The following is a 14,099-nucleotide window of genomic DNA, read 5'->3' as shown; positions in this document are numbered from 1 at the left end:
ACTGGGTACTGTCCCTCAGCTCTTCAGCTCAAGGCTAGCACTCTACCACTTGAGCCACAGCGCCACTTCCGGCTTTTTTTCCTTCTGCTTATGTGGTGCTGAGGAATCAAACCCAGGACCTCAAGCATGCAAGGCGAGCGCTCTACCACTGAGCTACCTTCCCAGCCCTGGTTTTGTTTCTTAAAAGGCTAAGAGAACTGGAAAGCCAATACCATGACTTTTCCTACATTGTGTTTCTTTTTTTAAATTGACTTAGTAACCTAGATCCTGACTCCTTGTGTGGGTGCCTGTCGCATGCACCTGTGCCACTCCTGGAACTTAAACTCGACCTGAGTCTCTCTCTTGAGTTTTTTTCTAATTTCCAACAAGAGTCTCAAAGATTTTTTTCCTGTGGAGGCTTGCTTTGCATCAGGAGCCTCAGATTTGTGCCTCCTGAGTGTCTAGGCTTACAGGCATTAGTCACCAGTACTGGGCTAAGATTATTATTTTTTAAATTAAAAAAGGATCTTTCTGAGTTGGTTTGTCTAAAAACTCTTTCTTCAGTGTAATAAAGCCAAATACTAACTGCTTAAGGAATGTTTCTTCTAGTATAGTTAAAATACCTATGAATTTTAAACAAAACACATAATTGTGAAGCTTGGATAAAATCCATCCAATCATATATACACAGCAGTTTCACTTTTATATTTCTGTGTGGATCAGTTTCATCCTGATTTAAAGTTTTAAAATATAATACTTGTATTAAACTATTTTGTCTTATTGCTGTTATTTGTCTTTAATTATGCATTGATACTTTAGATTTTGAATGGGAAAGATATCTGTACTAATATTTCACCAAATATTTTTGCAGGGACACTTAGTTGATCTGGATGAACCAGCTTCAGGAGCTGGGCAAGAAGCTCTGCTTAAACAAGAGCACACAAAAATCATTCTATTCGAGAGACAAGCAGAAGAGTTCCTCAATGCGGTCTTTTGTAGAAAAGGTTGGTTTCTGTGACAGAGAACATTTAACCTCTGTCTTTCTCCTTAATTTCAACGTTGTTTGAAAGTTTCTTTAAAATATTTTTTATTGATAATACACTTTTTTTCTCTATGGTCAACTTAAACATAAAGTAATGATAACCTGTTATTCTTTAGCTCTGAAGTGATGAGTTTTAGGTTAACTAAGCTCACAATTTATTAGGAAACAAAAGTTTTAAGGTCTCAGGAGTTCTGCATGTTGTTAAGACAATTTTAAAAAACAAAGTTACTCTTATAGCTACTAGCAACTTGAAAACAAACTATAAATTTAATTCCAACCTGAAATTTCATTTATAAAGAAAATGTGGTTATATCTTACAATTAGATTTGTAAGCATCTTCCACTTGATGTACAGTCTTATTTCACTCAGGCAAAATTAGGTTAGCAAAATTAACTGAAATTAACTTTAGGCAAAATTGCTCATAATGAAACCTTTTTTTTTTCCCTTTTACATTTAATGGGTCATTTAATAACTCCCTCTTCTGCATTCTTTTCACTTCTCTTTATCTGGAAACATATTGTTTTGTATTTCTATAATTCCAGCTACTCAGGAGGCTGAGATCTAGAGGATTATAATTAGAAATTAGCTCTACCAAAGAAAACCTGAAATATAAATAAAGCAAAACAGGGCTGGGGCCTTGTCTCCTAGATAGAGCACCTGCCCAGCAGTAACAAAGATGAGAGTTTGGTAACCTGAGTTCTCCATGTTCTTCCCAATGCAGAAAAGATCTAATCACAGAATCTTGAGATTTAGAAAAATTAAGAAATCAGTTTTTTTTTTCCTTCTGAAGCCATGAAGCATAATTGTTCTCAGCCAAAACCTTCAAGAAATTTCTCTTCATGATCCAGTTTAACATAATAGTTTCTGCTCGCTCTCTCTTTTTTCTTTTGAGATAACCTTCTTGTGAACTTTTCTGCCCCAGTTGTTCTCAAACTACAATTCCCTCAACTCTTGAATCTTCCCAAGTAGCTATGATTACAGGCATGAGTCACTGGCTATCACTCTTTACTTTTAATTGTTTTTGTTTTTGGTTTGAGTCCGGTAGTGGGACCTGAACTCTGGGCCTGGGCGCTGTCCTTCAGCTCTTCAGCTCAAGGCTAGCACTCTACCACTTGAGCCACAGCACCACTTCCGCCTTTTTTTTTCTGCTTATGTGGTGCTGAGGAATCGAACCCAGGGCCTCATGCACGCAAGGCAAGCGTTCTACCACTGAGCCACCTTCCCAGCCCTTGAGAAATTATTATTGAAATGGATTTATATTTCCTAGTTATGTTTTTTCTCTAGTTCCAGTTGTGTATATGACTGTGATAGGTTCGAAAAAAAGAGGTTAATCAATACCTAGCAATCTCCTAGAGGGTGAGAGGAGGATTATGAGTTACTGTGAGTTCAGAGTCAGCCTTGGCCTATAGCAAGACTCTTTCTAAAGACAAATAGGATTGGGGATGTGAGTCAAGTAATAGACCACCAGTCAAGCAAGCATGAGGCTCTTGAGTTTGAACTCCAGAAAAATCCTTTTCAGCAAATAATTGGGCTTCCTTCTCTGCCATAATATACTTTGCAGTCTTGTAAAATTAAAAAGCAAGTTAGGTACAAGTCCACAAAACTTGTCTTTTTTTTTTTTTTTGGGTCAGTGCTGGGTCTTGAACTCAGGGCCTAGGCACTGTCTCTCACCTTCTGTCCTCAAGGCTAACACTGTTAGCCTTGGATAATTTATTGCAGATAAGAGTCTCATAGACTTTCTGCCCTGGCTGGCTTTGAACTGTGCTCTTCAGATATCAGCCTCCTGAGTAGCTAGAATTACAGGTATGAGCCTCTGGCTCCCAGTGACTACCACCTTTTTTAAAAACTTTATTTTATTTTTCTGGTCTTGGGGCCTGAACTCTGGGCCTGGGCGCTGTCCAGATCTTCAGCTCAAGGCTAGTACTCTACCATTAGAGCCACAGCACCACTTCTGGCCTTTTCTGGTTATGTGGTGCTGAGGAATCAAATCCAGGACCTCATGTATGCAAGGCAAGCACTACCACTGAGCCACCTTCCCAGCCCCATCTCCCATCTTTATAATAGCCAGCAAAAGCTGTGTGCCAGTAGCTCCAGAAGTGCGAGCTATGTGGTTCATACTGTAGAGTACTAGCCTTGAGCAAGAAAAAAAAACCCAAACCCAACAATTCAGATATAGCACCAAGACCCTCACAGGCACAATAAAATAGCCATCAAAAAGCTGGGCTAGAGGTGTGGTTGAAATAGTAGAACACTATCAGAGCAAGGAAACAACAGAGCAAGCAAGCAAAACCTTGAGTTCAAATCCCAGTACCAGTAAATAATAAGAAAATCCAAAAATGTTTCTGGCAAATTACTGATAATCTTTGAATGTCCTTATTGTTCAGCAGAGCCAGTAATCCCATCTTTACGTGTTGCTCATTCCTATGGAATAAGCTTTTGCTTAATATGATATTTTTAAAAGGAGATATGAGGTGGTAATGTCATACCAAATTTAGGAATGCAGATTGTTGTATTGTGTTTTCCTTTTTTTCCGTTAGATCCCTAGGCATGTCAAATACTTAGCCATATCTGTCTTCTATTTTATTTTATTTATTTTTTGTTGGTCATGGGGCTTGAACTCTGAGCCGGGGTGCTGTCCCTGAACTTTTCAGCTTAAGGCTAGTTCTACCATTTGAGCCATACCACTACTTCCAGTTTTTTAGTGGTTAATTGGAGATAAGAATTTCAGAGACTTTGCTGTCCTGCCCAGGCTGGCTTTGAACCGAGATCCTCAGATCTCATCCTCCTGAGTAGCTAGGATTACAGGCGTGAGCCACTGGTGTCTGGTGTCTGCTGCCTTCTGTCTTAATACTTACTAATACCCTCTGACTTAAATTTCCCTAGTGAGTCTTACTTTTACCTTCTTCCTGCCAAAAGTTCCCTAAGTCCCCAAATATATTCAAATTAGTCATTAGTTATATAAAAAGTTGATTGTTTTATTACAGTAACTCACCTTTTTTGTGCAGGTTCTAGACTTGAACTCAAGGTGTAGGCACTGTCCCTGAGCTTTTTTTTAAGGTTCTGCTACTTAAGCCACAGCTCCACTTCAGGCTTTTTGGTGGTTAATTGGAGATAAGAGTCTCATAGAGGATGTGGCGCTGTGGCTCAAGCTCTTGAGCTGAAGAGCGCAGGGACAACACACAAGCCCAGAGTTCAAGCCCCATGGCCAACCAAAAAAAAAAAAAAAAAAGTCCCATGGACTTTTCCTTCTGCCTGGGCTTGCTTCAGCCTGTGATCTTCAGTTCTCAGCCTCCTCAGTAGCTAGGATTATATGTCTGAACCTGGTAGTATTTTATATTAAAAATACAAGCTATCTGCTCATTACCAAATAAAATACCTTAACAACTCCTTTCCTTTAGGATATATAGTCTTCTGTGTGTCTATTTCTACCAATTGATATATAGATAAGTTGAGAGATAAATAAATAATTATTCTAATATGTTGCTACAGCAGGCTTTATGATCTGAAAAAGAGTATCTTTCCCTGATTTTTGTGGAGGAATCATTCTTTGTCCACTCTTTGTTTATGGGACATTATTGAGGTCAGTTATAAGCAAATTTCCTTCAGATAATTTCTGTCCTTTTTTTCTATTAGTCACATTCCTTGGTTATAGAGGAATAACGACATAAAGTTTACACATAATGTCTAGGAGAGAAATTCTTGCCTTGGAATTTATTTCAGGATAGATAGATTTCAAGTGATAGGAATTGTTTGGAATTGTATGTAATGTATGATTGTATATTTGTTTATGTATGGGCCTGAGATACTCAGAAAATGAATTATTTCTTGGTGGCCTTGTGCTTTCCCTTGGCTCTTTCACTCAAGGCTGGCCCTCTACAACTTGTCATACCTTACCTTCTGGCTTTTTGCTGGTCGGAGATAAGAATCTGATGGACTTTCTGCCTGGGCAGCCTTTAAACCACAATCCTCAGATCTCCTGAGTTACTAAGATTATAGGCTTGAGCCACCAGCCCTTGACTTGATTTACTTATTATAGTGATTTTAAGATTTGGCAGTGGCTGGGAATGTGGCTTAGTAGTAGAGTGCTTGCCTAGCATGGATTAAGCACTGGGTTCAATTCCTCTCTATCCCATAAAACAGAAAAAGCTGGAAGTAGTGTTGTAGCTCAAGTGGTAGAGTGTTAGTCTTGAGCACAGAGAGGCTCAGAGACAGTGCCCAGGCCCTGAGTTCAAGCCATAGGGTTGGTGGGGGAGGAGGGGAGATTTGGGGGGGGGGGGAAGAGGGGAGAATGCATTTCTGAGCTTCTTGAATTTTCGTCTTTCAGATTAAGGATGCTTTGATTCAGAAGCATAGATTTAGCCTTTTGTACGGAGAGGTTAGAAATTTTGTGTCTTAAATATACCTTTTACAAGCCAGGTTCTGGTAACTCACATTGTAATCCTAGTCACCCAGGAGGCTGAGATTCAAAGGATCAAGATTTGAATCCAGCCCAGGCAGGAAAGTCCTTGAGACTCTTATCTCTAATTAACCACCAAAAAAGTTGAAAGTGAAGCTGTGTGGCCAAAAGCATAGAATAGACAAAAAAAAAAAAAAAAGCCTAAAAGCTTAGGAATAGTTACCAGACCCTGAGTTCAAGCCCTAGGATCAGCCCACCAAAATAAATAAATATATATATACCTTTTACAGCTATCAAAATCATATCTTTTTTCAGCTTATTCTGTTGATTAAGTTTAAAAACTTGATGCTATTCTAAAAATTACATTTGTATTTTAAATTATACCAGTGATTAGGGTATAGAATTTACATATCTTTCTATAATTTTATTTTGGTTCTTGTTGCTTTATCTGACTCAGTTGTTTGTTTCTAGAGTCATTGTTATATCAAAGAATGAATGCACTCATCAAACTTAAAAAAGATAATAATGCTTCCCTAATACTAGTTAACAGACATTCATAAATTATTTTGCTTAATATTTGTGAATTTTTCTTTTTTATTATATAGTCCTAAACTTACCATGGGGAAAAGGGCACCACTAATACATACAAATTATATAGAATCTATCATTTGAGGAGTAATCTTGCACAGGGTAAAATGGAAAGTTGAATAACCGTTAATAAGAAAATCTAATGCCTAGAAATATTTTTAAAGTAATATCTAGTCTTTCATTTATTTACTTTTGGCGGGGGGTGGGGTGGGTGGGGAGGGGGACAGGACTCAGGGCCTGGGTGCTGTCCCTGAGCTTTTTTGCTCAAGGCTAGCACTCTACCACTTTGAGCCTCAGAGATACTTTTGATTTTTTGGTGATTAATTGGAAATGAGTGTCTCCGGGACTTTTCTGCCTGGTGGCCTGGCTTTAACTATAGTCTTAAAATCTCAGCCTCCTTAGTAGCTAGTATTACAGTTGTGAGTCACTGGCATCCTACTAAGAAATATTTTTAATATATGGTAGAGAGTGAAAAAGAAATGTTTTTGAAAGCATTGTAAGAACTCTGAACTTTACCTAATTGAATGTTTTTATTGATTAAACCATTAGCATTTGCAGGAAGAAACAATTAAAAATACTTCTTTGGGTCTTTGGTTATCCTTTATGAGCATCTTTTGGTATTGAATAATATCCATGGCTGGGGAAGGGTGCGGGGGGGGGGGGGGGGCCGGGGGGAATGACCTGTGGTCTGTTAGGATCCTATTGGTGCTAATACTCAGGTCTGGATGCTATGTCTTAAGCTTTTTTTGCTCAAGACAAGGGCTCTTCCACAGCTCTATATCTTGTTTTTTGCTGGCTAATTAAAGAGTCTCATGCACGGGGCTGGGAAGGTGGCTCAGTGGTAGAGTGCTTGTATGAGGCCTTGGGTTAGATTCCTCGGCACCACATAAAGCAGAAAAAACCGGTAGTGGTGCTGTGGCTGTAGTGGTAGAGCGGTAGCCTTGAGCTGAAGAGCTGAGGGACAGCACCCAGGCCCAGAGTTCAGGCTCTGCAACCAGCAAAAAAAAAAAAAAGAGTCTCATGCACTTTCTTGCCTGGTCTGACTCTGAATCTTGATTTTGGGATCTCAGACTCCTTAGTAACTAGGATTACAACTGGAGCTACTAGTGCCTCACCTCCTTTTGAGATTTTAATTGATAAATAAACTTGGGACCTTGAGCTCTCCTTGGTTGACTCTTTTACTCTAGGCTGGAGCTCTACCAATTGAGTCACACTTCCACTTCTGTCCTTTGCTGGTTAAAGAGTCTCAGGAAGTTTTTGGCCTGGGTTGGCTTGGAAACCATAATCATGTCTCAGCCATCTGAGTAGGTAGCTACGATTATAAACTATTTTTTTATTATGGTGATTTTAGATTTTAGCAGTAACAAAAGTCAATTCCTTTTTCTTTAACTTTGTAAATCAATCTCCCAGGTCCTTGACAGCTTTGAAATACTAGTGGTATTTGCCTAGAAAGAGCGAATAAAAGGTTATAAAAACTTACCTTAAAAACAGTGAAGGACATTGAGAGTTTCTTTTTTTAATAAAATTTTAAACTTATTATAAAGGTAATGTGCAGAGTGGTTACAGTTTCTTCTCCTTCTTCTCCTTCTCCTCCTTCTCCTCCTCCTCCTTCTCCCTCTTCTCCCTCTCCCCCCTCCCTCTCCCCCTCCCCCTCCCCCTCTGCCTTCCCCCTCCCTCTCCCCTTTTTTTTTTGCCAGTCCTGGGGCTTGAACTCATGGTCTGGGCACTGTTCCTGAGCTTCTTTGGCTCAAGGCTAGCACTCTACCACTTAAGCCACAGCACCATTTCTGGCTTTTTCCGTGTATGTGGTACTGAGGAATTGAACCCAGGGCTTAATGCATGCTAAGTAAGCATGCTACCACTAAGCCATATTCCCAGCTCTTACAGTTTTTAAGTCAGGTAATGAGTACATTTTTTTTTAATTTAATTTAATTTTTTTGTGAACATACTGTACAGAGGGGTTACAATTACATGGGCAGGATAATGCGTGCATTTCTTATCAAGCATTGCAGCCTCCTCCTTTGTTTACCCTTCACATCCCTTCCCTACCTCCCCCCAATGAGTACATTTTTTAAATAAGTTTTTTATTGTGAAAATACTGTACGATGAGCAAGGTAATGAGTACATTTCTTATCAAGCGTTCTTGCCTTCTCCTTTGTTTTTCCCCTACCATCCCTTCCCTCCCACTTCTACAACTGCACTTTCTCCCCTCCCCCCGCACCTAAATTGTAAAGTTCATTTTTCAACATAGTGCCTTGTACATCTCATTGTTACAATGGTACATTTTCTTTTTGTCCCATTTTTTTCTCTTCCATGTCACCTACAAGTTGTATAGTTCATTTACAGCAGTGTCTAGTGAGTATCACTGCTGCATTTTTTCACCCTTTTTCAGGCCATTTCTGTGTCCCCCCTCCCAAACTGAGCTTTTCTAAGAAGCATCTTATATAAAAAGGCCTTCAAAGTTTTGTGATGGGAGTCAGGGGCACAGGCAGAACTTTAACATCAAAGGAAAAGTTTTAATTGAATTCTATCAATAAATCTGCACAAATTTAGATTTCATTTTTCTCTTTCAATTCCCCTCCCCTTCTAGCAGTCTGGTGGGGAAAACCAAGCCTTAGGCCTTAAACATGATTTATAAGCATTGTACCATGAAACAGATTCTCTTTCCCACATTTCTCTCTCTCTCTCTCTCTTTCTCTCTCTCTCTCTCTCTCTCTCTCTCTCTCTCTCTTTTTGGTCAATCATGGGGGTTGAACTCTGGGCTTAGGCGCTGTCCCTGCATTCTTCAGCTCAAGGCGAGTGCTGTACGCCTTGAGCCACAGCACCACTTCTGGTTTTCTAGTGGTTTACTGGAGATAAGAATCTCACGGACTTTTCTTGCCCAGGCTGGCTTTGAACCATGATCCTCATATCTCAGCCTCCTGAGTAGCGAGGATTACAGGTGTAAGCCACCGTGGCCAGCTGTTCTCATTATTAAAAGCACTATTTAGTGATCAATTTGATTATTGCATTTATTTCTCTTCTTTCTTTTTTTCTTTCCTTTTTTTTTTTTTTTTTGTTGGTCATGGGGCTTGAACTCTAGTCCTGAGCACTATCCCTTAGCTTTTCAGCTCAAGGCTACAGCACCGTGGTTTATTGGAGATAAGAGTTTCATGGCTTTTTCCTGAGCAGGCTGCCTTTGAACTGTGACTAACATGGTAATTATAATTACATATAATTATATATGTATGAAGGTAATAATATAAATCATTTTTTCTATGTCTTACCCCATTTGAACTCAAAGGTTTTTCCAGTTTTTAAAAATTAATGATAAGCCAGGTGCTGGAGGCTCATGTCTGTAATCCTACCTACTCAGGAGGCTGAGATCTGAGGATTACAGTTCAAAGACAGCCCAGGCAGGAAAAGCCACGAAACTGTTATCTCCAGTAAACAACCAGAAAATCGGAAGTGGCACTGTGGCTCAAGTGGTAGAGCGCTAGCCTTGAGCTGAAGAGCTGAGTGACAAAAAATTAATGATTATTATTTTTAACTTTATCATAACTAGAACTCAGTAACTTAGGTGTTTATTTCATTACTGTTAATGGCAAGATATAAAGAAGTCATGGAAAATAACATGGTCTATCTTCAGCTGTAGAGATCTGACTCCTAGCCCAAGGTTCCTAAATTTTTTTTTTGGGGGGGGGGGTCCGTTCAGGGTGCCTGAACTCTGGGCCTGGGCGCTGTCCCTCAGCTCTTCAGCCCAAGGCTAGTGCTCTACCACTTGAGCCACAGCACCACTTCCAGCTTTTTTTTCCTGCTTATGTGGTGCTGAGGAATCAAACCCAGGGCCTCAGGCATGCAAGGCAAGCACTCTACCACTGGGCCACCTTCCCAGCCCCAAAGGTTCCTAAATTGTAATCCCCAATAGTATAAGGCAACTTGTTAGAAATGCTAGTTCTTGGACCCATTCTAGAACTACTGAATCAGAAACTCTTGGGAAAGGACCCAACAATCTGTTTCTATTAAAAAAGTGATTTTCATGTACACTTAACTGTAAATCATGGCTTCATCTGTCATAGATATTAAAATTAAGTATTTCTTTTTTTATTATATGTTATCTTGTTTATTATCTTGCCTTCAGTTTGTTTTTTTTTTCTTGTCGGTCGTGGGGCTTGAACTCTGGGCCTGAGCGCTGTCCCTCAGCTCTTCAGCTCAAGGCGAGCGCTCTACTACTTGAGCTACAGCGCCACTTCCGGTTTTCTGGTGGTTTATTGGAGATAGGAGTCTCACTGTCTCTCCTGCCCGGGCTGGCTTTGAACTGCAATTCTCAGATCTCAGCCTCCTGAGTGGCTAGGATTACAAGCGTAAGCCACCAGCGCCCGGCTTGCCTTCAGTTTTTAACAGGAAGTAACTTAACCACTTATGAATTCTGTAACTCATTCTTGAGAAGTTTAAGAGATAGCTAAGGAAAACTCTGGAGAAAACATGATGTGATATATAGATTTAACAGAGGAGTATTTAATTTATAAGAGAGGGTTTGGGGGGTTTCTTTATCAGGTAAGTGATTCTTACCCATATGATACATCCCTTTTTAAAAAATCTTATAAATCATGAATGGAGGAAAATGTTTAGGAATGTTTTTAGGAAGTCATTTTTTCAGCTTATTAACTCAAAAGTTTAGAGACTAAAATATGTCAAAAGAGGAATACTAGTTTTAGGATATTAGATTTTAAAATAAAGAAAATGGAATTTTATGTTTTCTTCATAGCTATCTTTTTCTTTAAAATGCATTATCCTACTTTAAAAGTAAATAAATCTTTGTTTACAGACAGTCCCTGGGTCTCCGACCCCAATATTCCCCTAGTGGCCCGTGAGATCATGCAGCGAATGATCCAACAATTTGCTGCTGAATATACCTCAAAAAATAGCTCTACTCAGGACCCCAGCCAGCCCAATAGCACAAAGAACCAAAGCCTGCCGAAAGCATCTCCAGTCACCACCTCTCCCACGGCTGCAACTACTCAGAACCCTGTGCTCAGCAAACTTCTCATGGCTGACCAAGACTCACCTCTGGACCTTACTGTCAGAAAGTCTCAGTCAGAACCTAGTGAACAAGGTATGGTTTGATGTCACGGTATCCTCTGTCCAGTCAGACAACTTTATTTCGGAGAGAAAAAAGATTATTTTACAAGTAGGACAGCAGATACAATAAGATAAAAACTAACGTTTTTCTAGGTGGACATGGTGACATGCACCTATAATTCCATCTATTTGGGTGACTGAGGTGGGGATGATCGTTTGAGCCCAGGTGTCAAGAGACTGAAACTGAACTGGGCAACGTAGTGAGACCTTTTCTCTGTCTTGTCTTGTCTGTCTGTCTGTCTGTCTCTGGCTTGTTGATCATGGGGCTTTAACTCAAGGCCTGTGTGCTATCCCTGCGCAATTTTCCTCAAAGCTCTACCACTTTGAGCTACAGCACCACTTCTGGTTTTCTGGTGGTTAATTGGAGATAAGTGTCTCACATACTTTCTTGACCTGGTTGGTTTTGAAGCACAATCCTCAGATTGCAACCTCCTGAGTAGCTAGGATTATAGGCATGAGCCACCAGCACCCAGCCAGATAAAAGTTATAAGAATTTAACCCACCAGCAATTCCTAGTCATGATAGATATGCAATTCAGGTGGTATAATAGTTGTTACTAATGATGTTAATATAAGCACTTTTCAAACTATTACCCATACCCATATTTTAAAAGAAGTACAAAAAAGTAGATTTCTTCCTTCATACTCAAGGCTCTACAATTATTATCTATCTGAAAAACTATTCTTGTTAGAGGGAAGTTATATGCTGTAAATGAGATCATAAGGGGAAATATGTATTATTTGGAGTTTTAAAGAATTACTCAAGGGCTTTGAAGGTGGCTTAGTGGTAGAGTGCTTGCCTTGTATGCATGAGGCCCTGGGTTTGATTCCTCAGCACCACATAAGCAGAAAAAGCTGGAAGTGGCACTGTGGCTCAAGTGGTAGAGCTGTTGCCTTGAGCTGAAGAGCTGAGGGTCAGCGCCTAGGCCCACAGCTCAGATCCCACAACCAACCAAAAAAAAAAGAATCACTCAAGTTAGAAATTAAAAGAGAAGGAAGTGGCGCTGTGGCTCAAGCGGTAGAGTGCTCGTCTTGAGCTGAAGAGCTGAGGGACAGGGCCCAAGCCCAGAGTTCAAGCCCCACGACCGACTCCCCCCTCAAAAAAAAAAAGAAAAGAAAAGAAAAAGAATCTTTGGGCTGGGAAGGTGGCTCAGTGGTAGAGTGCTTGCCTTGCATGCATGAAGCCCTGGATTCGATTCTTCAGCACCACATAAGCAGAAAAAGCTGGAAGTGGTGCTGTGGCTCAAGTGGTAGAGGGCTAACCTTGAACTGAAGAGCTGAGGGACAGTGACCAGGCCCAGAATTCAGGCCCACAACCGACCAAAAAAAAAAAGAAATAAAAAGAGAAGATAGTAGGACACACTGTAATTTAAGCGTATTCAGTGTGTTATAAATACAGAAACACACACATAAACATATGCCCTGGATTATGAACCTTGAAATACTTCCAAAAGGGAATTTGATTGGGGATCTAGCTTAGAGGCAAGGTTAAGAGGTTATAATAGTTTTGTTTAGCAAATGTTTCTTGGGCCTCTGAAGAGTTTGCTATCTTTGGATACATTACATATTCCTGTTGCTTCTGATCTCATATGACCTTTCACAAAATTGATGTGAGCTTTTCAACCAAGCCTTTGAACCACTAGAGATAATAGTAAATTTATGGTGTTGACAGTAATGGGATTTTTGTTGTTGTTATATTGCTGTGGAGCTTAAACTCTGGGACTGGGCACTGTCTCTGAGCTTTTCTGCTTGAGGCTAGCACTCCACTTCTGGTTTTCTGGTGGTTAATTGGAGATAAGAGTCTCACAGACATTCCTGCCTAGCCTGACTTTGAACTAGGATCCTCAGATGCCTCCTGAGTAGCTAGGATTACAGGCACGAGCCATTAATGCCTGGCAATAAGGTATTTTTAAAATGCTGAATAAAAATGTATTCTTAGATAATCCCCATCTGTTTATCATGTTTCTCCCTCCTTCCCCTCCACAACACTCCCCCTCCCCCCCCATTTTCCTCTTGTTTGAGTATTACAACAGGCAATATCTTAAGTTTTGAGAAATTCCTACATAGGAGACCTTCTAGTTACCCTTGAGTTTATGCTGATTTGGGTGCCTTTGCAAAATTGCATGCATTTTCCGTTTTTTAGAGAATTTTAGTATCCATTTAAAATCTCTACTCTAGATGTTCCCTCAAATGTCTCAGGTTTATAATAGGATGATAGAAGAGAGATATATTTAAAGTATTAGTAATAAGAATTAACAATGATTCCATTACTTTTTATAGTAGCTTAAAAGGTATGTTTTATTGATTGGCAACATTTTTACAAAGACGAATTTGAACTACATAATGGCATATTACACAGACTTAAGCAAAAATTTAAACTATTTCCTTTATGATTTGTTTTTAACTTAAGTTCTACCTGTTGGAACTATTCCAAGCAGTGCATTTCTCTTCTTTTGGTGGTGGTAATAGGGCTTGGACTCAGAGCTGTGGACACTATCTTTGAGTCTTATGCTCAAGGCTAGATTTCACTATTGAGCCATAGCTCCACATCTAGTTTTTGTAGTTGTTAATTGAAGATAAGAGTCTCATGGATTCTTATGATTATAAGATTGAGTTTTACATATGTCTATAAGAAAAAAAAAAGCTTTGAGATTGTGCCATAGGCTCATGCCTATAATCCAAACTACTGAGATTCAAATGATTACAGTTTGAAGCCAGCTTGGGAAGGAAAATTCATAAAACTCCCATCTCTAAAATGACCATCAAAAACTGGAGTGAGGGGCTGGGAAGGTGGCTCAGTGGTAGAGCGCTTGCCTTGCATGCCTGAGGCCCTGGGTTCGATTCCTCAGCACCACATAAGCAAAAAGAAAAAAACCGGAAGTGACACTGTGGTTCAAGTGGTAGAGCTCTAGCCTTGAGTTGAAGAGCTGAGGGACAGCGTCCAGGCCCAGAGTTCAGGCCCCACGACTGGACC

At 39.9% G+C, this 14,099-nt stretch overlaps 1 protein-coding gene across 4 annotated transcripts in view; it reads left to right on the top strand.

Moving 5' to 3' along the window:
* Positions 1-14,099, top strand: part of Lcor (ligand dependent nuclear receptor corepressor) — an 85,955-nt gene that overhangs the window by 44,899 nt on the left and 26,957 nt on the right. For all 4 annotated transcript variants that reach the window (XM_042689088.1, XM_042689087.1, XM_042689089.1 and 1 more), the window contains exons 5-6: positions 851-983; positions 10,813-11,100. In XM_042689088.1, the coding sequence (XP_042545022.1) occupies positions 10,863-11,100 (238 nt within the window). In that variant the 5' untranslated portion in view covers positions 851-983; positions 10,813-10,862. The remainder of the gene's footprint in view (positions 1-850; positions 984-10,812; positions 11,101-14,099) is intronic.

Source organism: Dipodomys spectabilis, unplaced genomic scaffold, assembly GCF_019054845.1.
Source record: "Dipodomys spectabilis isolate Male_0828 unplaced genomic scaffold, ASM1905484v1 ptg000125l, whole genome shotgun sequence".
Classification (NCBI taxonomy): Eukaryota; Metazoa; Chordata; class Mammalia; order Rodentia; family Heteromyidae; genus Dipodomys; species Dipodomys spectabilis.
Note: the sequence above shows the minus strand (reverse complement) of the source record. Positions and strands in the feature narration are given on the sequence as shown.